The sequence below is a fragment of the Lonchura striata genome, chromosome 9 (genome assembly GCF_046129695.1).
Source record: "Lonchura striata isolate bLonStr1 chromosome 9, bLonStr1.mat, whole genome shotgun sequence".
In the NCBI taxonomy this organism is placed as follows: Eukaryota; Metazoa; Chordata; class Aves; order Passeriformes; family Estrildidae; genus Lonchura; species Lonchura striata.
The window spans coordinates 14095298-14121274 of record NC_134611.1 but is presented as its reverse complement, the minus strand read 5'-3'; the positions used below and the strand labels follow the sequence as shown (position 1 = coordinate 14121274).

The 25977-nt window shown below is 45.6% G+C and overlaps 1 protein-coding gene and 1 long non-coding RNA gene across 6 annotated transcripts in view; both read right to left on the bottom strand.

Moving 5' to 3' along the window:
- ERI3 (ERI1 exoribonuclease family member 3) overlaps positions 1-25977 on the bottom strand; it is a 129458-nt gene that overhangs the window by 66947 nt on the left and 36534 nt on the right. For all 5 annotated transcript variants that reach the window (XR_013340444.1, XM_021528352.3, XM_021528361.3 and 2 more), the window contains exon 6: positions 10830-10902. Coding sequence is in view for 4 of the 5 variants with exons in the window: in XM_021528352.3 (XP_021384027.1) it covers positions 10830-10902 (73 nt within the window). In the remaining variant the exon portion in view is untranslated. The remainder of the gene's footprint in view (positions 1-10829; positions 10903-25977) is intronic.
- Positions 3420-5985, bottom strand: LOC116183908 (uncharacterized). Its single transcript, XR_004148620.2, has 2 exons — positions 5583-5985; positions 3420-3720 (listed from the first exon to the last, which is right to left on the bottom strand). It is a non-coding gene; the product is annotated as an uncharacterized LOC116183908 (long non-coding RNA).

Genomic DNA, 25977 nt, shown 5'->3' with positions numbered 1-25977 from the left:
TGCAAAAGCCTATTTTCATGCTCCTACATGGAGGTCCTGTCTTTCAAATAAATGCTGAGAAAACCAGCTCTTCTCCCAGGCACTAGGCAGCTGTGCTGATACTCAAGTAAAGCTCCAGATGAATGTCTGGGATTCAGGGATGCTCTGTCCCTTGCCTTTCCCATGGGACTCTAGGAAAGGCCATTTTTCACACATTTGTGCCTTCAACTCCCAGCTCCTTCCTCAACCTGCAAACAGCAACCATGGAACAAATGTCTGAGCAGTATGTTTAACCTCAGCAGCAGCAGACAAACACAGCCAGATGAAAACCAGGAAGCTCCTCGGTATAGGGGACAGATGTTCAAATCCCCCAGCATGGGGAATGAAGGCACCGTGAGGTGCAGCCGAGCAATACAGCACTCAGCAGGAAGAGCAGCACACAAGGTCTGAGCAGCTGCCTTTCTGCCTTTTGCCTGCAGCTAAACCAATGTGCACAGACAAGGATGCTTTTGGTAAAGTGACCGTGGCAGTGTGCTCAGCAAAACGCTGCTCAGAATTTCACTTAAAAGGCAAATCTTTTGCCCTGGTTAAAAAAAGCTGAAAGGCAACAATTTTTCCTCTCTGCTTTGTCCAGTAGCTGCAGGCTATATGGGGCCAAGGAACATAATAGTGCTCCTCAGTTTCTCTTGAATCAATACCTTCTGACATTACCTGAGAGCTCTCTGTTTCACATGTGGCTACAGGAGGCCCTGGTTCTTACTTGAAGCCCAAAGGCACTGCCAAATAATAAAGTCTGCCTTGGGATCTTTCCAGTTCAAACATCTGGGATTTGGGCAGACAGAATCATGAGGGGAGTGGAGACTGTACATGGCACCCAAGGGAAATACCCCTTCTTTCCCTGCTCACGTACTCTTGAGTTTCAGTGATGTGTCCCAAGGAATGCAGACAGCCCATGTCCCAATGCAAGGGCAAAGGAAGTTGTATCATAGCACACAGGGCAAACAGGAGGGGAAAAGTGATGACTGACTGTCTGCTTCAAGGCAGGACCAACTCTACCCAAACCATCCCCATCACCTTCTTCTGAACTCACAAGAGCTAGAGGTCCCATATCCCTCCTCTTATCCATGGAGACTGCTTACTTATCTTCCTGCAACAGGAAGAATGTGATCGAGAGCCATACACCACAACCAGTCAGAAATTGAGCACTTTCATTCCTCAAAAATTGTTTCTGCTTAGTCTTCTCTAGGCTGAATATCCCAGATCATAGAAGCAGTTAGGTTGGAAAAGACCTCTGAGATCATGGAGTCTAACCTATGACCTAACACCACCTTGTCAACCAGACCATGGCACTGACTGCCACATCCAGTCTCTTCTCAAACACCTCCAGTGATGGTGACCCCACCACCTCCTGGGGCAGCCCATTCCAATATGTGATCACTGTTTCTGTGAAGAAATTCTTCCTAAATGTCCCCACGTGCAGCTGGAGGCTTTGTCCTCTAAATCCTCACTCTTTCTCTGGAGGTCATGTCTTCCAGTTCTCTGACCCTTCTGTTCCTCTCTGGGCTTTTCCACCTGTGGTAGGTCCTCCCCAAATGCAGAATGTGAAACTCTTTTGTTCCAAAGGCTAAGACCAGGCTGCAAAACACCCTGCCTAGGAAAAGAGGTGAACTTTAACATGCACCTAGCACATTTTTAGTATGCATTATCAAAAGACAATGTAGGAGAACCCTTAATGGTAAAGAAGTTAATGTGTGTGTGAGATGCCATGAGAATACATGCAGCATAGCTATGAGAAGGATGGAAGGATGTTCCAGGAAGAGCTTGTTGTTAATAGGACCAAAACACTAAGGCGTCCCCTTTACCCTGGACTAGATCTAAGTAGTTTCCATATAACTTACATGAACCCTCAGGGGATCACGTTTCCTGTCTCTCTGAACAATTTGTACAGACACAAGTTCCACAGAAAATTGCTCCTGTGTTTTGACAATATAATTTAAAAAAAAAACAAACAAAAAAAAAAAAAACAAAATCAAAAACCAAAGGAGAGGAAATACAAAATCATTTGATTTAGGCAATAATGGACACTATTTCTGCCCTCCTGAGATGGGCATATATGTTATCATCCAAAACTAGTGAAGCCTCCAGGCTGCATCTAGAGCCCCTCTCAGCTGTAGCAAGACCAGCTCCTGAAACTGCAAGGAATGGAAATGAAATGTGAGGCTGGGATCATTACTTTGAAACTATAAGCTCGTGCCACTGAGCCAAAGCCTGTTATAACGACATGGGTTTGTGTCACCCAGCAGCAGACATCATTCTCCATCTCTGCCTGCTCAGTTCTTCTCCTCCCAGGACAGCTGGCAGCACGGTCATCCGCAATGCTCTGCAGAGTCTAGCTACAGAAAGCTCCCAACACCTTGCCCAGCAGGTTAAGTTATAGGACTGAGCTACTGCAGACTGGGGAGTATCCTGCTGACTACTCCATCACATTTGGAAGCTGCTGGCAAAGCACAAAGTGCCACTTGTAGAGGAGTAAATAGCAAAAACCTTGAGTTCCCTTCTCTGGTAAAGAGAGCCCAGAGGGAGGTCTTGTTTCTTAAAGCCTCCAGTGTTTAAAAGTCATTGAATTTGTACCTCTGCTGTCACAGAAGATACTTCTACTCTGTGTTTCCCGTCACCAGCTTAGGCAGCAACTCTGAGGAAGGGAGACAGCCTTGCCTGGCAGTGAGTCCCAGGCTGAAAACGTCAGGGGCAGAGCCCTGAGCAACAACTACTGTCCATGTAGCCCACATGCCATGTCTGTACTTTGTTTTATGTGAAAGAGGATGTCAAAATCAATCCTGATGATTACTCTGTACTATGTGAGCACTCTACCTTAGTATGTATTGCACAACTCCTTGGTCAATTTGGTTACAACTTGTAAGGAAACTGAGACATCAACCCATGCTGTATATTCTTCTAATGAATCCAGGAAGACAAAAGGGAGAAGATTGCCAAGAACTTCCAGAATGCCCTGCCTATTGGTTTGCCTTGGAAGTACATTTTTACTCAGCACTCCTTATTAAGTAAGAAAGGAAGTTGCACTGCAAAAGGATGGAAAGGGCTGCTCCTTTAAGGCCTCTCCTGGATGCCCTTTACCATTGAGATGACTATCCTCAACTCCCTCCTCATCTCCCTCCCTTTGATTTAAGAGTTCCTCTCCTGGCCCTGACAGTAAGGTATTTCTGTCCCACAGATTATAACTCACTCTGGGCTATTATTCAACTCCCAAGCCCTGGCCCTGCTGCATTTAGTCCAAACATAATATCCTTCATGCATATATTATCTGTCTCCCTATTATCTGGAATCATTTCGGAATTAAATTTCAGTCCCGCAATATTGGCTTGAAGAGCGGCTCGCTTTATGGGCTAGTCAAAGGTTAGAATACCAATCAAAATAACACTGCCGATGCAGAGAGACATTTTAATATTCCAAAACCCGGTAATTGTAAAAGGACATAATATTTTTTCCCTGATTACCCCAAAGGCAACACATGTTAACAAGGCAAGGGAGAGAGTGAAAGAAATTTCAGAGTTCAGACAGCTGCATGACAGATTTAAAGGAGAAGTCGTGGATGGCTGCTGTGCTCCATCTGACCGTGCCAGAGGTGCCGTGCTGCCCAGGATGCTTCCCCCTCCATTCCCAGCCTTGTGTTGTTCGTGCTGTCTGTGCTCCTCCAGCCAGGAGCCCTCGAGAGTGCTCTCACTGCAAGGGAACAGAGCGGCCAGAGCTGTGCAGGAGGGACAGGCAAAGATCATCACAGTAGAAGAAACAGCCATGATCAGCTGGCTTGACCTGGACATGCCACAGCACTGCCCCAAATTCCTGTCTGAACCACAGCTGACATTTTTAGGAAAAAAGCTTTCCCTTCTGAGCTGGATTATCCATCATAGCCCTCGGTAAGTTGTTCCAATGGTTAATTACCCCACACTGTAAAGAGCTGCACCTGAATTACCTTGCTTTGGCTTCCAGGAACTGGAACTGCTTATGCTTTTGTCTGCTTCCATGAAGGAACCTCTTGTCACATCTTGGCTCTCTCTTTAGATATTTGGCAACTACAGCCCTTACCCTTCTCTGGTACCCTAAACGGCTCCCAGGGTTGTTACTGGATGGTGAATGCTCCTCTGGTCTTGCACTTCTCATCCAGTCTTCAAGTTTCCAGAATTTTTTCTGATGCAGATGGGATCCAACATCCCATATTGGTCAAACCAAACCCAGAGAAAGAAAGGATCCAGCCCCTTTGCTCCTCCTCACCATTGCCTGTTTATAAATCCAACAGCAGCCACCTTCTAGATACAGTATCTGCACATGTTATTGAAAATGATTTTTATGTTTTCTTTCAGGGCATTGACAGAAGTGTTAAATACAAGAGGTCTGAGAAATAGATCCCTGTGGGACCCCACTAGGAAGACATGCACTCCATGATGATTATCCATTTACAATTAAATGCTAGGAGCTGTCAGTTTGCTCTTTCTTAATCAATGTAATGTGTGCCATGTTGATTTTGTATCACTCTTGTTTCTTAATCAAAATGTCATAAGGTACCAAGTCAAATGCCTTCCAGAAGTATATTACATTGACATGGTTACCTTTATCAACCAAACATGTATTCTCATAAAAAAAATATCAAGTTAGTTTGAAAAAGATCTAGTTTCCATAAATCCACATTGATTGGCATTATATTACCCTCTTTTCATTCTTTATTAATCAACGATGATATCTGGCTTTTCATTACTTTGCCCAGAATTAATGTCAAGATGATAGGGCTATAATTACTTCATCGGTCATCCCATTTGCCCTTCTAAATTACTGGTACAACATTAGCTTTCTTCCAGTCCTCTAGAACTTCCCACATGTTCAAAGACTTATTAATAGTCCAGGGCATCTCAGCCAGCTCTTTAAAACTCCTGTAAAGCAGCTATGCAAAATGCCAGCCAATTCACCACTTGACTTCTATCAGAAAATTGTGTTGTAACAGCAAACCTCTTGCTCAGCAATATGGCAACCTCTGCCTTTCTGTAAATACAGAGCAAAGTATTTATTAAACACAGTCATTTTGCTGTTATAAGCCATTCCTTCCATTTCCTTCCAACTATGAACCAATGCCATTTCACAGACACTTTCCTTTCCTCATCTCCTTGAAAGAGATACTCTTATTTCCCTAGCCCTGGAGTCACACTTCTCCTTGTGTTTCCTTTCACATTTCTGCCCTCTGAGACTTTCCAAAGCCAAGAGCTTCACCCATGGGGTGAGGAACCAAGAAAGCCCTGGTCCCACTGAAGGAAGGTTTGACAGGATCTCAAAACAGGCACCCATGCTGCAAACCAGCAAAGCCCTGGCACAGTTAGGAGACAACATTTTTTCATGTGCTTTATGCTCTGGCCATGAAACACTTTGCCTGAGGAGTCCTCCTCTGGCATTTCTAATCTTACTAGGAATTTTATATTCCCTGCAGCCAGTAACTCAATAAACAAGAAATTGATAACAATCACTCTAAGTCCTCAAAAAGTTAGACCTCACAAAAACAACTTCCAAATATATGGGTTAACACATAAACTATTTCTCACCCATTTTAACGATCTTCATCTAAAGCACTCAAGACACTTCAGCACTAAGTGCCTGAGAAGTACTCACAGCCCTGCTTCCCACTCCAAAGGCAGAAAGAATTGTTAATTCAGAGGAGAGACAGAAAGCTGTTAGCAAATCTTTGTTTGTTTAAGATGTGTTTATTTCTAGTAGCCAAATATTAACAAAAACATCCTATTACATGCTTCCTCTGACAGATTTCACAATGCAAGTAGGTGACCTTAAAACATTTATGGATGTGTATTAACAGTTTGTTTCCAAACAGGAATATCTACAGATCAGTAAAGGCTGACCCTGGAAAAGGCCAGGTCTGTGCACAGCCACAGCACCCCAGCATGGTCATGTCGTGTTCCCCAAGGCTCTGTCAAGCCTGTTTCATGTCCAGAGAGGGAAAGTTGCATTCCTTCACACACGTCATTCAATTCTTGCCTTTCATAAAAACTTCCCTGAATTTCAGGAGGATGTCAAACAAAAGACCAGTTTTCTCTCACTCCTAAAGCAGCCACTATTACTGTATCTAAAGACATGCTGCAGCCTCTGAACAGAAATCAAAGATGGTCAAAGATGCCAGGATAGCTGTGCAGAGAAAGGGACAGCTCTGTGATGGGTATGAAGATATTGTCTTCTTTAAAACTAAATAAATTAAATATAATTTGAGAAACAAGGAATAAAACAAACCCTTAGTGGATACATAAAAATCTCCTCTTATCTTTTAAGTACAAAACATACAGAGAATAAATGGAAGACCAGGAAGGATAGTGCACACATATTAAGAATTCCACAAGTCACAAGCTCTAGACTCACAGAGCCCACAAGTGCCTTTGTGCAAGCCCCCCAACAAATTTTGCTGTGCTAGAAAAGACAATTGAGCAAGAATATGACTGAGGTCTCAAATCAAGAGTAACACCATGAAGAACTAGAAACGTGTTCTTTCACACAATGCAAGGCCTAGGTCACAGAAAATAATCTGACAATAGGTTTAAAAGAAACAAAGGGACCTGCATCTTCACAGAATGTATGAGTAAACAGAGTATAATTGATGCATAATTAAATAGCAAAAGTCATTGCCATAGGATGCTGTAGAAACTGAAAGCATGAGCAGACTCACAAAAGGGAACACAAGTTTCTGGTAGATAGACATGGTAAAAACAGTGGGTGCTAGATAGAGTGGTCCTGGAATAGCTCTCAGTTCTTGAGGAGACAATTGCTGGGAATCAGACAAAGCTTTTCCCTGTTACGCCTGCAAGCATCAGCTACTGGCCTCTGGCATAAAGATAATCTGGGTTACATATTTAGTCTGGGTTACATATTTTGATACCCTAATCATCTTTCTAACATTCTTCTTGCACAAGCTCATTGTAAGAAAATCTATCTTCACCCCTCTTCTACCTCCTCCCTCCTTTAAGCCGTTCTCCCTTCAGTGATATGCTCTCAGCCCAGTGGTGCTGACAACTCCTACTGCCTGCTGGGTTTCCCATTCCCAGGTTCTTTGACACCTTGTGATTGTGGGCACTGTGTCCTCAGCCTAACATAGCACTGGTTCTAGCCCCAGGGCTGAGGATTCATCACAGGATCAACCATGCTGCTAACTCTAGTGGGACCTGGAAAACAAACCACAGAGGTTCCTGAAAGAGCAGAGGAAGCACAAGTGAGAGCTGATCCTTGTGTTAGAATAAGCAGTAATGGGTTTACCAGGGTACCTGAGGATACTCTTGGGGCAGCAGCTTGGTTGTAGCTTGCTAGCTGCAGCAGCTTTCCTTTTTGCATAAATCTTGACCCATGGTCTCCTGCTTTCTGCACACATAACTGGTGCCCCTCTCTCCTGACATGAAGCCCTCTCTGTTATTCCCACCCTGAGCATCCAGCTACAGTGATGTAGCTCAGGTTCTGCACCTCCCCTAACCCATGGGGCCTCTGCAGATCAACATGACAGGTCCCTAAGGAGAACTGGCAGATGGGATGGTGGCTCTCTATTGAGATGGTTTAGGGGGATATCTGAAATGTTGCAGCATTCAAATAAAGCCTCCTCTGCTTTCTGCTCCCCTCCCACAAGGCTGAACTAATCAAAGTGAAGAACATGATAAACTCTCTGCCCCAAGTCAGCTCTACACTGACAGTTCACTAGAGATACAAGATCGCTCAGTGACATTAAAAATGTCAGCAAACACCAACCAGGCTTGACAGAAGGGATGCATTAGCAGGCTGGCGGGGCACAGGGCAATGTAAAACTTCAGCAAATATGGTCAAGTGCACAGGCAGATTTTCTCCCCCCATCTCCTCCACAGAAGGCTTTTTAACAGATCCCAAGACATTGTGGCCACCACTGCAGCAGTCAGGTGTGGAGCTCACCACCACCTGAATGGCCAGATCAATCCAACAGGGTTTGCCTGAGGCAAAGCAGTAGTGACAATTACTGGGGGCAATTCCTGTCTCCAGCTTGCCCAAAAGGCAGGTCTTGGAAATTGTGAAAGCTGCCTGCAGGCACGAAGTTCTCACTTCAACTGTTCCTGAAACACAGCAGTGAAAAGGGACGTTTATTAGCAAATGAACTCTGAGAAAGACTCACCACTGCAGGAAGATCTGCTGAGCTCTGGAGCATCCCACTCTCTGGCAGAGGGAGTCCAGACAAGGACTGTTTTTTTAAAATGATACAAAACAGAGACAAAGAGGACCTGAAGCTTTGTGTGCCTTGGCAGAGGAATCTGGAACGTAGTTTTGTTGCTACTGCAGTACACATACCTACAGAAACTTGTCTGTGTGTAATCCTACTTCAGCATTGCCTGGTAGTTGCAACAGGAGCTCCGTAGTTCAAACAGGTCCCCTTGTCATCACTGCTCATAAGCAAAGACTCAAAGAAGATACAGCAGGTGCAAGTGGGGCCATCCTTCAGGAAACTGATCCCTGTCATATGTGCCTGTATTCTTGAGATCTGAAACATTTAAATCTCTGCATTATCCATGACCTAGAAATCATCGGTTTCACACTGCAAGACCCACCCACCCTCCAACACCTTCACTTATTTCATGGATCAGGTCAGAGGCAGATTCAGCCTAGGAGGTATTTCTAAGTCAGAAATGTGCCAGAGGGAGGGGGAAAAGGGCCACCTGAGCTATGCAGAGACCAATGGAGGGCTAGTTACCTGTCCACTTGGAGCTCATTCAATAGAGACTGAGTCTCTACTGAGTCCATCTGCTTTGACAGAATTAGTTATCTAGGCAGGAAATTCTCTCTTGTGAAAACACACAGAGAGTTAACTCCACAAGCACCTGAAAGCAGCGCATGGCATAGAAAGATCACCACCCCAGGGTAAGAGCAAGTCCTAGGAGAAGCAGCTCTTAGCCACAAGACAGGAGAGGCCCTGGCTCTTCTCTGCAACATGAGTCACTTCCCAGAGGGACCCCGGGTCCCTGGAACCATTCTGTGTTCAGAGGGTGTCAGGTATTACAGTGTCAGAAAAACTTCATTGTTTTTAAAGGACTAGAGAGGCTGGAAGAAGATAAACATTTCTCTCTCACATTCCCTTTCCTGCACAATCTGAAGGAGGTTGAAGCTTTACTTTCCAAGTAACACATCTGCAGAGGAGGACAACCCAACCCACGTGCCCCCATCCTACATGCTCAGCATGTGACCCTTTAAGGGACCTGGATAGGGGAACATTTTACTGTAACAACTTCCCTCCTGCCCCTGCCTTTAGCTCTGTGCTTGGGGCTTCATGGATGCTTAGCAGCCCTCAGCTTAGTATCACAGTATCTGCTGACATGCAATACATGAATGCTCATCTTGAAGAACAGACATTTGCCTGGACATCTACATAATAACGAGTCCCAGCTCTTAACACACTAAATCCAGAAGCCTTGAACTATGGGAAAGTGCCATAAGTCTTTCATCCTGAGGCCCAGAGGAGGAGCATGGCTTGATCAACCTGCTTCTTAGCAAACATCACAGTACACAGGGATTTTTTTTTTTTTTTTTTTTTTTTTTTTAGTATTATTATTCTGCAGCCATCAACCTGCTGGTTATATAGCTGCTATCCATTCACCGGAAGTTTAGTGAACTTCAAATGGCGATCATTAATGGTCACTGAACTGCAGAATGCCCCAATGTGCTTTCAGATTTCATTTACCAAGGACCAGCAATCAGCCAAAAGATTTGCTCTGACAGCAGGGAAATACAAGACCCTTTGACAAGTTCAGCCAGGAATGTGCTGCCAGCATCCCTTGTTAAGTTCATGTTCTACCCTATTTGATGGAACAGATCATGCAAATTGTCCTTCTGCGGCTGCTCAGCCTGTCACTCACACTTCCATTTAAAACAATAAATAAATAAAAGAACAAAAGAAAAGCCCGCAAGAACAATGAGCTGTTTATAAGAAAATCCTCTTACTGAGACCCTTAATTACCAGGAAAAGGCATAGAAACCCAAATAAAGCACTAAATTGGATGGGGGAAGGGAATCTTACTCATATAAAGGTTTAACCAGGAGGGCTACCCCAATTTCTCTTGTGCACAGACCACAGCCTCCTCCCTCACCCTGCTCCTGCTTGTAATCACACTTGTTCTTTTCTTCCCATTTTGGTTTGTGACTTATGGCATCACCATGTTTTTCTGTGCAGATGAAGCAGCTGTGCCAGGAGTCCTTGTGGATGCAGAGCATGCTGCTCCTAAACCACCCAGTGAAAGTGTGCAGCAAAAGACAAGGCACCAGACAGTGCTCAGTCCAAGGCATTTTGCTTAACAAAGTGATCACTGATCTCCTAGGTGGATGTGCTGCTGAGACCGCTTCCCCTTCCCCACACCACAAAGAGAAATGATGATTTTTATATTGGAGTATTTCCACATTTATTAACTGGAATCTCATCTGACTGGAACCATGCTCCTAGGAGCCTTATATGGCTGCAAAACAAAATAAAGTCAGCAATACTGGCAACAACACAACCTTCACTGAAAAGGGGTCTCACAGTGTCCCAATATTATGCAGATATTGCGCTGTGCCTGCCACAATGGGATTCTCCCCAGCTGCAGAACACATCCCATCAAGTACAGTAAGACTCTATTAGAGGAGATACAATAGGGAGCTGGAGGACTCGCTCTGCCCAGCTTCTGAGAAAATAACTCATTTCAATGCAAAACAGCAGTAGTTATTTGACACCTCCTTAAAGAGGAAAAGTGAAGGACAAGGGGAGGAGGGAGACAGGGAGATAGGGACCATTGCAGTTTGCACAGAAGTACCTTTTTCAGATTAATCCACTGTTTGAAGTAATCAGCAACCGGCAGCCCTAAATACTGGCATTGTCCTGGTAACCTGTAAGACAGAAAAGAGCAAGTTTGATTCAATCAGTGCCTTGACAACACAAACTCTGTTTTCTTAAGTGCATTTTGTTCAGAGATGGAAAAGACTCTCAAGTCTGCTGTAACATCATACTGCACATCAGAAACACTATAGCTCTTCACAAAAAAATCTCATGAGAATACAGCTTGGCTTAAGACTTACATCCAGGCACAACCAGGCTGCTGAAACCTTTTAGACTAAACATTTTGAACAGTTGTGTACAGCTCTTCTCCACACTGGCTAACACACAAACGACTGGAGTACCCAGGCTCTCCTTGGCTAAGTAAACTCATCACAAATCCCTGCAAAACCATCCTGCTCTGCCAGCAGATTACAGGGCAGACAGAAGGACTGACAATTCACCTGTCATGCTCTGGTGCTTCTCCATTTGGTCTTTTTGGTTAAAGCATCAAAAGAGATATGAAGGAGGGAAGGAGGTACCAAAGCATTAATTTTTTGGACAGCAATGCTGCAGGGCTAAGAAAGCAGAGGCTGTTTTCCAAGCAGGTGCTTGGAAGAAGAGAGCAGACACAACTCTTAAGATACAAGGTGGTGCACACTGTCTCACTAGGGATGTGAGTACAGCAGCCAGAGCTGTAAGCACACATATTGATTCTCTCCCTTCCTACAGCAAGCCGATGGAATAGGGCTCAAAACAAAACAGCACCAGTAAGAGAAGTGGATTGCCTGAAGGGACAGCAGCACCTCAGGAAAGCTGCTTCTCCCACACTGTGCCGATCCCAGCGTGTTTGCAGGGCAGCGAGGACGTGCCCCTCAGCTGGGGAACGCTGAGTCGCAAACCGTGTGGCTCCAGCCAAGCCTGTGCAGGGACATGAGTTATGTGAGTATTCCCTGGCCACTTTGATCTGATCAAGAGTAATTGATGGATCTTGTTCATTCACATACTGCTGAGCATGCCTGGGGCACTGGTCACAGGATCTTTAAGTGAAGCAAAGGAACATCCCAAATAAATATGTCAACTAAATAAATGACTAAATTAGTGCTGTTTGTGCATGTTAAAAGTCACAACCCCAGAAATCAGCTTTTGCAAACAGAGAGGGTGGGGAATCTCCCAACTTCCTCAGGCACATGGGGGTTGTAGGAGGAGATTGTAGGGGAGGAGGAGGAGCTAGAAGTGCCAGCATCAGCTGCTCAAACATCTGAACACAGACCACCTCATTAATATCTAGAGAAAGTAACGTCCAGGGCAAAGTCTTCTCCTGCTCTCCAAGGAGGAAGGAGTGAATAATCCAGACTAGCCTTCAGACTCAAGACTCAAATACAGGAGTAACAAGCTCTGGTGAGAAGTGGATACAAGGTAAACACCCCAAGGTGCACCATCAGTATCCCAGGCAGTACCTGAATGGTCAGCCCAGCTCCACACCCTTTGGTGAACAGGGAAGCATCTCTCCGGACATCTCCCCAAGTAAGGAGATGAAGGAGCAACATGGATAATGCACTTGCAGATAAGGTGAGACCCAGGATAGTGCAGTACCAGAGCAGACTGGTCTTGGTGATTCCTCCATTTCTACACAAAGAAAAGGAAGGAAGCTGGGAAATATATCCAGAAGAATCTCCTGGGAATGCACTGCCAACAGAGCCAGCGCACACACCCACCTGTGTGCTATCTTTGCTCTGCTTAGGCTAAGACAGTAATAGATTTCCTATGCCAAAGTCAAATGCCTGGTCCTGAGATATACATGTGATGATTTAAAAACAATTATTTAAGTCACACAAACACATTTGAATAAGAATGTCCAGAGGAATCTCCTTGAAAGCAGGAAGGCTGTCAAAAGAAGGAGCTAGCAAGGAGCAGGGCCATGGTGATTTGCAGGGCAAGTAGTGCAAGTTGACAGCACAGTCCCTCCCTGGGCACAGCTCATCTGATACCACTGCCCTAAAATAAAGCATCTGGAGTCACTCTTCACACTTGCACACTGCCACACGAACAGCAGCCTGGCTCATGCACTTTACAGCCATAACACAGATGTCCATGACATTCCTCAGTTGAAGAGACCCAACCAGCCCCAAGTAGCATGCTGAGAAAGCTCTTTCTCCAGGAAAGCTGCTTTTTGCTGGTGCCCAAATCAAGAAAGATCACAAAAACGGGAACCATCTAAAACAAACAACTGATCCACATATAGGCACTTTATTAGATCAACCTCTTTCAGTCTGCTCCCATTTAGCTAGAGAAGATGCCAACAGAAGTTAGAAAAAGGTATGTTACAAAAAATTAGTTTCTCCTCCAAACCCAAGAGGCTTGCATTAATGCAGGTCTCAGCCTAGCTCCAGTTAGAAGAAAATATATCCATTTACCTAACTTCTGGATAGGGCCCAGAAGAAGTGAGAGAAGCATTGTTCTTGTTAGCCACAGGAATTGACAGCAAACCACCCACTGCAATGAATGACATCTAAAGCACTGCCATCCCTGTGGGACCAAAAGGCCCAGCAAACTGGACAGTCTGGTTCTATTTTCACCCTGAGACTGATGGCAGTGTGCCCTGGGCGCTGGACAGTGGGTCTTTAATTGGAGAAAATAAATGCTCCAAATAAATATGTCAACTAAATAAATGACACATTTTTGCAAACAAGTAACAACACCAGAAACTGCCTGCAAAGCTGTGTGACCTCAGGACATTCCCCCTCCCCCTCCAAGCTTGTGTTCCCCTCATTTCTTGTCAGCAGCAGAGGGGCTTCAAGTTTTTCAAGCACCAGGAGACCAACACTCACGTTATAACCAGGGCGAGCTGTCAGCAGCACAGACCAAAACATAAGTCTATCCCCAAGCTGAAAGATGCAGTCCTGGTGGCCCCAGGCCACTGGGGTCACAGCCACTGAGCAAGGATTAGCAAAAGATTGCTATACGGGTCTGGTCTAGTCAGAATATACAGCACTCCTGGCACAGGGAACCAGGGGCTTTCCCTGCACAGGAACAAGGTTTCCCCATAGCTACAGGAAGGAAAATATCCTTGCAAAATCCTTTCCCCAGCTCCAAGACTGCCACCTGCAGTGTTCCCCCCCACTCTTCAGCCTGGTGACCAGGCAGGAGTTTCTCCATCATCTTTTCCAGGTTGGACTGAATAAGGCACAGCTGTGGCTGTCCTGGAGATCAGAAATACCATGGGCTGTAAGGAAGTATGTCTCTTTATCAGAGCCACAACTCACTTGATCATTCACTTATTTGAAAAATAAGCTTTTATGCTCAGTACAGCTTCTTGCTCTTGCCAGAGCCAAACTTGCTCACTGAGGGCAGCTTTGCTTTAGCAGAGAGCTCAGGATTTGGCCCTCCCTCAGGTAAGGGAGAAATGATGGCATATTTTGCTGCATTCAACATCCCATGATCCTTCCATTTTTTGAATGTGGTCTAACTGGCTTCCCAAACACTGAAGCTCTCACCCCTTGGGAAGAAAGCTGGCTTTCAAAAACCATCCCATCAGTCTAACTGCATTCAATATAGAGAAACTTGAAAATGGTTGTGGGATTTTCCAGCTTCCAATGCAGCTCTGGTGCTCTGTCCTCTCAGAAGCAGACATGGGAGTGCATAACTACTGCCTGTTCCCAAAATGCAGATCACCTTTGCTCAGAAGAGCAAGTGACATCAGGTAGCACACTCTCCTCCACTAGCAAAGCACATCTAAGTCCTTAGGCCAGGGTCAGCAGTGGCAACTCTGCACCATTTTCAGAGGCCTTTCACCACCCCAGGCTCAGACTTCCACACAGCCCTGCTTCACCATCCTGCAGGGTAAATGGAGCCTGGAGATGAACAGGATGCAAATAGGAGGTGAGGTGACATGGCTGCATTTCTGCTACTGAAGCCAGCTCTCTCCACGGCAGCAAGAAGCACACAGCTCGGTGGTGATAAACGGCCTTGCTTTAGTTATCACTTTCCTTAAGTTAAGGAGAGCAGCCTAGTGATGGATGGGCTGGAATTCGGTTATCAGGGAAGGCTGTCAGCCAGAGTTGCCTATCTCCACACACATTTAGCAGGGCGTCATTATGCGATGGCATGGAGTTAAAATATGACCAAGGGTACTGAAAGAAAAAGAACAAGATTAAAAAAAAAAAAAAAAAAAAGGCAAATTGAGCAACAATAAAGGAGCATGAGGCAAGAATGTTATCATACCAGTGACACCTTTTATCTCAGTCTGGTTAGCTAAAGCAGGGCACAAATTGGTCCTTCCTCCACTATTGTATCCTCTTGTACAAACAGAGGCAGATAAAATGTGTCACCAGTGCGATAGCATATCAATTTAACCCTAATTATCTAGAGGGTCAAATGAAGAAATAGGGGTTTCTCGTTTCAACAGGTCCCTCCATCTCTGCTCAGAGCCAACACATTAATATGGAAGGGGGAGGGGCAGCCATAATTGATTTCCGTCACTCAGGTGGTTCTAGTGTATAAAAAATTAATGCTTGATTCTCCCAACTAATCAGAGCTGGTTAACGTCCATCTGCTTCTGGGTTCAGGATGTCAGGAGACAAAGAAATTGGGCCACTTGCTACACACAGGGCATTGATATCGAGGCAGTTAAAAGTTCCTCTATGGAAAGATAAAGGGACATTAAATCTTGGGGTTTATAGACCTGATCTTAACCTTCCAAAAAAATCCATTCCCTGGAGACCTTGCATTGTAAGAGATGCAGAACATTTTAATTGTGTCCTGACCAACACTTGTGCATTGGGCTGCAAAGGAGAGCACTGGCAGGCTCCTGCCATAGAAATCCTTCACTGATGAAGGAAGCTGCTTGGATGCTGAAGTGCAAAACAGCACCATGGTGAAAGAGAGGAGCTGTCAAACCACCTCAGCTGGGCCCCTTCGTTCAAAGCCATGCTGGTCAACACTCTGGACCACACAGCTCAGAGGTACTCTTCTGTTTTATTGTTGCATGTCTGCCCAGCCAAGAGGAAAGCTTAGGTGTCCTCTCCCAACAGCACAAGCTAGCAAGGGAATAACATCCTACGCTAAGGCACCTGAACTGATTTAGCACAGAAATGGCACTGCAACAGGCAAAGTGGCACCTGTCTGCTCTTAACCTGCACTAACATGAGATGGGCCAAGCTAGGAATTCAAAGCAGTTTAGGTAGACCCATACCCTTCCCATGCAGAGTGCCAAACAAGGAGGCCTCTGTCAGGGTGATGTCACAACACCCACACACAGTAAGGTGGGCCACGCACAAAAGAACAGCCCAAGCCACACCACAGCCTACAAAAATTGAAGCATGCTGACATACACCTCCATAAAAATCCCCAAACCCCAACTCCCTCATCCCAGTAATTCATGTTAGACTGGGGCAACTTTCCTGTATATCCAAAAGCTTTGGCAGGGAGGTGTCTCCTCCTCAGTCCTAGAGTCACTTTGCCACTAATGCAAACATGCTTCTGTCCAAAACCCTGTACAAACCCTATGCCAGACCTCTGGCTCTCCACTCACAACTTCTCAGCCCCACCAACCAGCCAAGAGGCCAGAGGAGCCCACCTGCTCTTGCTTTCCACCAGACAAGCCCTCACCAAGCACACAGTGCCATCCCCCTCTGCGCCCATCAGTGCCGGACAAACCACACCTGCACGGCTGTTCATAAAATTCACAAACAGTAGCTGTGGAAAGACAGTACATCTGGAGAGGGTCTGAAAAGCCCTGGGCTTTCACAGAAACCCTGAGACAGGTCCCATCTCCCTCCCTCTTTGCCTTCCTTCCACCCTCTCAGTTCTCTCAACCACCCCCAGACTTGTCACAGTGCAACAAGCCTATGAGCCACACATCAGCTTTAAATATCAGCATGCAAGAAGCAGGGACATGAGAGCAGGGAAGTGGGAACAGACAGAGCAAGCCTCCATCGCCTGTCAGGTAACACTAATGAATTTCAACACCAGCAGCCATTGCCTCAGACAGGCTGGTGAGAGGAGACAGAGTTACACCGAGAAGCCTTTGCAAGAGCAGCCTGCCTTTTTTCAAAGCCCCCTCTGTTAATAAATGTCATTGTTGAGCAGGCTGCAGCAGTCCTCAAGCCAGGATGGCGTGGGCTGGGGGGAAGACAGGCAACTGACAGCACTCAGGATGCCTGGGCAGCAAAGCCTTTTCTTCTACTGCTTCCCCAGACAAGAGCCAGGAAAAGGAAGAAGACGGGTCATTGGCATAAAGCTGTCTTCCATTAAGGCCCCAGTACCCAAATAACAAACCTCCACAAGTAGCCACAAGTGCAACCCCAACATCCTCCAGTCCTGTTCACTGGGATGGATGGAGGCTCTACAGCAACCAGTCCTGGAATGGGCAGAGGGGTGCAGAGACATCCAGTCACACTGCCTGCACTCCTGACAGCAGCAAAGGGTTACAGAGCAGTCAGTCCCTTTGCTAACACAAATGCAGTCCCGAGGCAGCACAGGGAGAAGCATCCAGCACAGGGCACTGTATGGCAACCGCACCGATGCACAACATGAAGGTCAATGCAAGTCTTCTTTACAAATGTCAACCTGTCATCTCTGGATATTAATGAGGGCTGACCAGCAGCTAAAATGCATCCATGCTCCATTAGTAATAAGAGAGACACAATGCAGGAGAAGAGCACACACCACAGCACATGGAGGCACCAGTGGGTCTGCAGGGCCTGAGGAGGTGTGGTGATGCACAACATAACTTAGGCCACTCCAGATGCCCAGGAAGGAAAGCAATTGCCACACAAACCCCTTCACTGGAGTGTGCGTTATCTTTTCCCATCAACCTTTAATTGGATTAGTGTAATGAGGCCAAAAACACAGGCTAAGCAGCAAGACTAATACCTGGCACTTCCAGATCTTTTCATTTTCTGTGATGCCAATTCTGGACAGACTCGAATTTTCCCTCTACCAGACAAATTCCTGCCTAGGAAGCCTAAAAGGCAAACTGCAAGCCTTAACAATTGAGACTCATAGCAACATTAGTTGAAATATCAGAACACCTATCATATGCTAACAGTGTGATCCCTATTCTCTAAATTTTTGCTGGGTACTAAGAAATTTGAGAGAACCTCAAGAACCTTGCTTTCCAGACCACTAGCTGGTGAATGGAAAAGGGTGTTAGCCTTTTGCAGCCAGACAGCCAGAGCATGTATACACTAGGGACATAATTCTGCCACAAAAAGAACATAGGGCAAGTGGCTCATTGTGACTCGCTCGTCCTGCAAAGCACTGTGTGCCTTCCACTGCCATCAACCTTAATGAAACATGAAGGCATTTAACACCAAGCGAGATCTGGCCCTTTTATGGGTATCTGTCTGTGCATCAGCGAGATGCTGGCAGAGATGCTATCTCAACATTAAAAGCAAGGCTGTAACACAGCAGGTATTCAGCCTCCAACAGAAGATGTTCATCAACAATTGCACACACATGATGCTACAATAAATCTATGTGCTACTTCTTAACAGCTTCTCTTAAAAAGATTCATAGCTCTATTTACTGGGCCTGATTCTGCTGCTAGGCATGTGGGAGTAAATCTAGAGTAACTCTACCTGGAGTATGTAAACAGCCAGGGATGGTAGGATCAGAACTGAGCTTCTCGATTTTTAAATATGTACTTAATTACCATGCAGGAAACCAGAGCTTGCTGGCTCCATGGTTCAGCTGAGATTAGAAGTGCAGCAGGTGGAAGATTTGTACTACTCCAGATTGGTGGAGGGGTAGAGCAAATGCTCTCATCATCCCTTCCAGACACGGAGAACAACTAGGTGCACTTCCCTTTGACATCAGACATGAATGAAACTGCTCCCAAGAAAAGAGAAAATGCAAAGTCTCCAAGGCTGAGGTTGCCTCCCCAGCCTTGGGAACCTGACCCTATGAAAACCCCTACAAACACATTTTTACACATAACCTTGGTGTGAGAGTCTGTCTGCTTAATAAACATGACATTATACAGCATCTTATGAAGAGAAGTATACAAAATTGCATACTGTGTTCTCAGTGAAAGTCATGCATCACGAACACAGGCTGCAGCAGGTAAATGTCCAATTTGTCATCAGGAAAAACTCTTCAATATGCAGGTAATAAAGCTCTGGAACAGATTGGTGGAAAAATCTCCTCCCCTGGAGACATTCAAACTCATATGGAGAAGACCCAGAACAACCCAATCTGAGTTTAAAGTTAGCTCTACTTTGAACAGGTGGTTGGATTAGAAATCTCTATTTAAATTATTCTGTGAATCATGCTCCAGCAGATCCTGATTACACATAGCATGTGTCCTATCTCTGACTATACAGTCTCTTAATAAACCTTTCATACAGACACTAATGTAGTAATCATCTGGTTCTCTGCATACAAGCTGCTTTAAGAGGGAGCATTCAGACTCCTGCTGCAGAATACTGTAATTATGCACTGAGTAAGGGAATATATCTGATCAAACGGATGTACCCACAACACATCACATCAAAACATGCACAAAAACTAAGCTAAAATTAAATATGATTCTCCTCTCCCTGTACAAATCCCACTGCAGAAGTATTTCTCCCCAGGAAACCTGAATAGGCAAGACCTAGAGCCAAGGTGCTCCTCTAAACTAAGAAGACATGTCCTGTGCCAGGCCTTCCTTAGATCTGCTCTCCAACAGGCAGGAGGAAACCTTGCTTCTTCCAAGCCCTGTCTGTCCAGACCATTTAGCGTATGAACTCTTCAGGACAAGGGCTTCTCTGCTATGAGTCATAAACTGTTTAGTGCCTAATGGTAAAGCCTATAGACGCTTAACATAATACAATCATGTCACTTAAAGGCCATTAGTCTCCAGTCTAAACAGCACTTTTCCAGTCGCAGCAGGGTCCTGCCAATGCAGGAAGGCAGGATAAGGGACGTGGGTGGTCAGTCAGGTCACTGGGCTTGCAGACACCTGACATGAAACCCCAAGCAGGACAGAGTCTGGCCAGAAGGCATGGGGGAAAGCCATGGCAGATCTAGCAATCAAAAGTTTTGTCTTTTGTGCTTTTTTTAATCACTTGAATCAGCTGAAAACCTGTCTGCCAGGTCTGTCTCCACTTTCAGCCACTTGCAAGCGGAAGAGCCCCTCATTCACAGAGGAAGCCTCCAGCCTTCTGCATCACCTCTCTTTTCACTCACTGAAATAGACCATTTATCTACAAGAAAAGATGCTATTCTGTTTTGTGACTGTTTCAATCTTTTTTCCTGCCATCATCTCTGTCTTCTTCTGGTAGCACATCACCCAGTTCTACTCTCTCAACTGACTTCTGAGATTGCTTCTTCTTCCCGCTCCCCGCTAAAGGGAAGAGAGAAATCCTAATAGGAGCCAGTGGGATGGGGTAAACCACCTTCCTCTGCCCTCTGATGATACACAACCCAAAACTGCACACACAGCAGCTTCACGGGCTCTCATGCTATCAGCATTGAGGAGACTGGCACACTGGGTAACAAGGTCTGAGCACAGGTTTCTATGCAAATAACACATCGACAGGGGAAAACGAGTTTGTGTCTTCCTTGTGGGGAAGAGACTGCTCCCACCTCCAAGCACAAGCTGCCATTAGTATTTGCTTCACCAGAGAGAAGGAGCAGCGAATCCTCCAGAGCAAAGGACAAGTGCAGCAATTAGGATGCAGGGGCTGCGGGAGCTGTTTAACAGCACGACCCAGAGGTCAGTGACGCCGACTCCCAGCCCTGCATAAATATTGTATGAGTTGGGAAGAGGGGCTGTTACGGCCACCCTCAGCGCCAGCCCTCCCCCATCCATCGCCACTCTGCATCCAGATAGATACGCCAGCAACATTATTTACAGATGTGACAGTCAGGAAAATCACTTTAGTAACTAAGGGAAAGGGAATAAAGACTGCACAGTAGAGCAGGCACCTGGGAGCAGGCTCCCATCTGCACCTTCTGCCTCCCCTTACAGGCATGGCCTGTTCTCAAACTGGCACACGACATACCACCAGGAACAAGGAGGGGAGGGGAGGCTGTGAGCTCCCTCCCAGAGCTGGCCCAGGGGTTTGATTATCAATGCTGCTGAAGGACACTTCAGTCAGCAGCTGCCTTCCAGTTTCCTATCAGTATCTCTGCTAGACCCGCCCTTTGGAGGGAGCTTTATATCAGTATAATGAGAGGCTTTAGAGGGAGCTTCCTTCAGATTCTGTGCAGACCTGCAGAAGGGTCCCCACTCCAACACAGCCACAGGGGCTCATACCTGCAGAAACTCCCCCAGATGCTCTATTTGGTACCAGCTACCTTCCTCACACACAACCTGTTCACTCCTTATCCTTATTCCCTGAAGGACTGTCTTCACCTGCAACTTAGTCACACTGAAGGGCACTATCTCTGCTGTATCCTGGAATATCCTCATTCTTCTGCCCACTTTTTTGCTGGACATGCCAGATAACATTTGCTGTGATGTTCTGCACAAATACATACCTATCTCAGATTCATCGAGACTGAAGGCTCCTGAGGAAAAGGACATGGGCCATTCTCCAACTGTATCAGCAGCCCATGAATTCCTAGGGCCACACTGCTAATAAACATTACTGCCCAGGGCAACACACGAGAGCTACAAGATGGAAAACACAGCTTGGATGTGTTACTGCCCATGATACCTCTCCAGAATTTTTTTTCATTGTTCTGTGTCTGGTTGCTGAATCCAGGGAAAGCAGAAGCCCTGTCTTACCATTAGCAGCTTTTCTAAACTCACTGTGCAATTAATGGGCTTAATTACTGATGGCAAAGGCAGGGAAGGGAGGAAAGAAAGAGCCAGCGAGGAAGGAATGATGTGGGGGTGGCAGGCGCCAAAGGTCTCCGAAGATCTTCCTTCAGCCCAGAGCACAGAAAGAGCCCCTAGCCGCTCTGCTGCTCCCACAGCCCTGCTCTAATGCTCCCTGACATGCCTCTGAAGACAGCGAGCTGTTTGCAGTCACCACCGTGATTTGTTAGTAATTATTTTCACGGTGTCACATTGCTGTCACTCTCTTAACAAAGAGACAGGCAGCCCGAGGCTGCCTGCAAGAAAGAACCAACAGAGAAAAGCAATTGTCAGGCACCCAGGGATCCTCTTTGCTTCCTGGGTTTCACAACCAGAGTCCTTACGAGCTTCTGAAGCAACTTCTGAGAAGTAGCAAGTCAGAACTATCTCCCATCCTGGTCACAGGAAGAGAAATTAATTACTTAGCCCCTTCTCAATTTCACCATACCTGTAAATCCAGTGCAAGACCCAGGTGCTTAGAGCCCCTTAAGCCAGCAATTTGCTTCGGGCCTGCAGCAGACGCAAAACAACTTTGGCAATTGATGACTTTTAGTGCTCTTCTTGCAAGTCTCAATTTCTTTTTATGTGGTCTTGCCATTAGAAGGTGCTTCCTAAACACAGAAATCCTGATGACAAACCCCTGCCTAAGTCTATCATCCTCACACATTAACCCTCCAGTCTGTTCACATGTGCTCTTCCTACACCAGACTCATTAATTCCAACACACTGCTGTGCTTTCATTTGGTATTTCACAATGCCAGGGGATTTCAGCAGCTTCCTCACACCTGAAATACACAGTCTAATGGCTTGATGCCTCTGTTTTCTCATACACAGCACAGTGACTTGACAAAGAACTTCCCTGCTTGAATCACCTCCAGCCCGCCCATCCATCCATCCATCCATCCATTGGCTGACCTGTCAGTCAGTCCAAGGTAATCACTCCTTTCCCAGTAAACATGTTGCTTGCTTGGGCTCCCAAGGAATGGAGGCTACTTTGGCACCTGAAGTGTCACATCAAATAAGGATATAGAGATGAAAGACACAGACGCCTGGCCAGACAACCTTTAAAGCACTCTTGAGCTTTGTGCAGAAATCAAGTGAACTTCCTGCACAGCAATTTCAAGTCTGAACTACTCCCAGCGTAAGTGTTCTTCCTGTGCCTACTTACTGATGGTGCACAAGGGTCAGTCTCTGCAGCCGTGGGGAAACCTGGGTACTAATTCACCCTCTTCGCATAGGGAGAGTTTGGAAATATTAAGCCTCACAGTCTAAGGAAAACCTTCCTGCAATTAACTGCATAGAAGAGCTTTGACTCAGAGGGCAGCTCCTTTTCAGGGGTCCTTTTAATAACCAAGAAATGGCATATACATGCTGTGAAGAATTAGAATCACCATTGGGAAGCTAAATAGTCCATAAAATGTAAAAGTTCTCTTCAGAGCTGGGAGCATTGTGAGCTGGAGGAGAGGTCTTGGCAACCTCCCCCCAGCCTACACCATCCACCCGTTTTGCAGGGATGAGGAACTGAACTCAGCTGGTGCCCAGGCACCTCGGGCGTGCTGGTCGACAGTCAACACTGAGACCTGGTTCAACATTCACATGGAAAAACAGAAGCAAGGAAATTAGAGCTGACCAAGAGGCACCTACAGAGTTAAAACAAAGGGTGTCCCAGGGTGTAGGTGCCGGGCAGAGAGGAGGAGAAATTCTTGCTCCAAGAGAGGCAAAGCTTGGTAGAACCTTGGCAGGATGAAGTCCTGGGCAGTATGAACTTCCTGACTTCCTGGACACAACCCTGACAGGACATTGCCCTGCTTCCTTCATCTTCTTCCCACAGACTTCTCTATTCTGCTTTCTTCTACTACCACCTACGTATTACTCACATCATTACTAACACCTGGTCCACATCAATGTCTGAGCACATGACACTGCCTTTGGGCTGCCAGGCTGCTGACAGCAGCACCTGGACCAAACACGGAAAAAGGTCATTCCCATGTGAAATGGATTCAGCTCAAAAAGTTAGTGTGCAGCTCCGCTGTCCTCCCAAGTCCTGCACACACCCCATCATCCACTCCTGAGGACACAGAGTGTCACTGGACAAGGCACATGAGAATATGCTGGAGGGAAAATACCAGGGATGACCTCAAGATGGCCCAGTAGGTCTTTGCCAGCCAGAAGCTTCAAGAGGAAAGGGACTGAACCCATCCAGGAAAATGGCTCCCAACAGGAAACAAACATCCCAACAAAATAAAACATTTTCAAGAAACCTATAGACCCACACAGCAGAGCAAGTGAAAGAGGAAGGACGCTGCTCCCATGCTAGCAGTATTCTTCAAGCAGAGCTCTCTAGGCAAAGAAGGCATAAGCACATCCCTCCCAGCCAAGCCACTGAGAGGGCAGCACTGGTCCCAACACACAACTGCTTTACTTCAGCTGCAAAGTAAGAAGAGCTGGGATCCAAAGGAAGCTGACATTTCAAACCCAGCAGGAAATACTATGGCTGTCTAACACTAGAAAAATTAAGCTATTTTAAGAGGAAATGAACACTTTGTGGAGCTAATCCTGTTTTTCACACATGCCACCACCACCAAAATTCAGATGGCAAACAGCGCTCCAGTGATTGTCTTCTGCAGTCCCAAGCCAACCAGCTTATCAACTGCCCAAGACACAGAATCACCATAATCCTGAATAGCTATTAGAGGGCTCTCATACAGACAGAGGCTAGATACCCATTATAAATCCATTGATTTTGAAACCATTTTGCCTGAATTCATTGAAACCCTGGACACAGAATTCACCCTTGTGATTCCTGTGAAGAGGGAATTATGGTTCCCTACTCTATGAGTAGATGGCATTGAGACCATTGATTTACATCCAGTTCAGTGTGACTGCTTTCAAACAGCTTAAGTTACCCAGGGGTAGAAGATCTACCCAATTATTACTCCATCCCAAAGGTTCCATGCTGGAAATAAAGTACGTGATGCAATGCCTGACTCATTCTCCCCTACACTGCAAATTTATGTGTAAGTTTCTTCAGCATCTTTCATGCTGCTTCCAACTTCTTTGGTCTTAATTCCCAGGTAGAAGAGTCCTGCTCCCCAGAGTGCACTGGGCACCACAGCTCAGTAAATCTGTAGCCACTACAGCCCTGACTATGACAAATGTCTTTGCTATGATGTGCCAGATAAGGAACAGACCTGAAGGTGATAGTCCATTGCATGATGATCCCTATGCAAAGATTTAATGTCCAAAGCTTAACCCAAAGACATTCCCAGACATCTAGGACAATGTAACTTGCAGAACCCCAAGCAACCAATTATTTCAAATAAAGACAAGAACAGGAATCAGCCAGGGTAGCTGGCACATAAAGATAACAAAAGTCAAGTCTGGTATATTAATTTTAAATAAGAGTGTACAGAGGGGGAATCTTAAAATCCAAATTTTTTTTTGCATAAGTGATATCATTTTCTTTAAAAACAAAAAGCTGGACTGCAGGGTCGCAGAAGTGAATGGGGTCAGTGCTATTCCCTGTAAGTGCTCACAAGGCTCCCTTGCTTAGCTCTGGCAAAGCACTTTAGGATGTAATTACATGAACAACTCCATCAGCAAAGCTGACTCAAAAGGTTCCTGACCCTGGATATTCAGTCCCATCCCTTCACTGTAGTTCACACCACACTCTTTGTTCAGCCAATGTGAAGAGATACAGCATAGGCTTGTTCAGCAAAATGATCCCCACTAAAAAATCACCACCAAGCTAATCTAAAATCTTAGTTGGAAAATAATTGTTTTATTAGCTTCAAATGCAGATGACTACATTATCTTTCAGTTACCAAATCTTTCTTATTACTCTCAACTCTGAACATACCTCTTGCCCTGCTGCCACACAGCCAGCCCACCCCACACCTTCTCCTGCCTTTCCTCATGACTACCCAAGCATTCCCACTCACTCCAGTCAGTGGCCATCTGCAATTTCTCTCTGAGGCAGAGGTTACCAGCCCCCTCCTGGTCCTGCAATAAAGAACAGCATATACAGAGGACATTAACCAATAATTCTTTTCCATTCACGACCTAATTCTAATCTCAAAAACATCCAGGACAGAAGCCTAGAAAGAGCAACCCATTGACACACTTGGAGCTGATTAGAGAAGACAAGCATCCTCTGTGTAACTTGCAAGAAAGAATTAAAACAGTAAGACAAAATTAAGCAATGGTATAATTTACTGCTCAGAATTTACTAATATCCAACCTAGGAAGAGCACCAAGGGCTATAAACATTTCAAAACACTTCACTATGTTTTATCACTATATTAGAGAGTACTTGCCTTTTAACACTTATTTAAGAAAATAAAAAACTTCTGAGTAG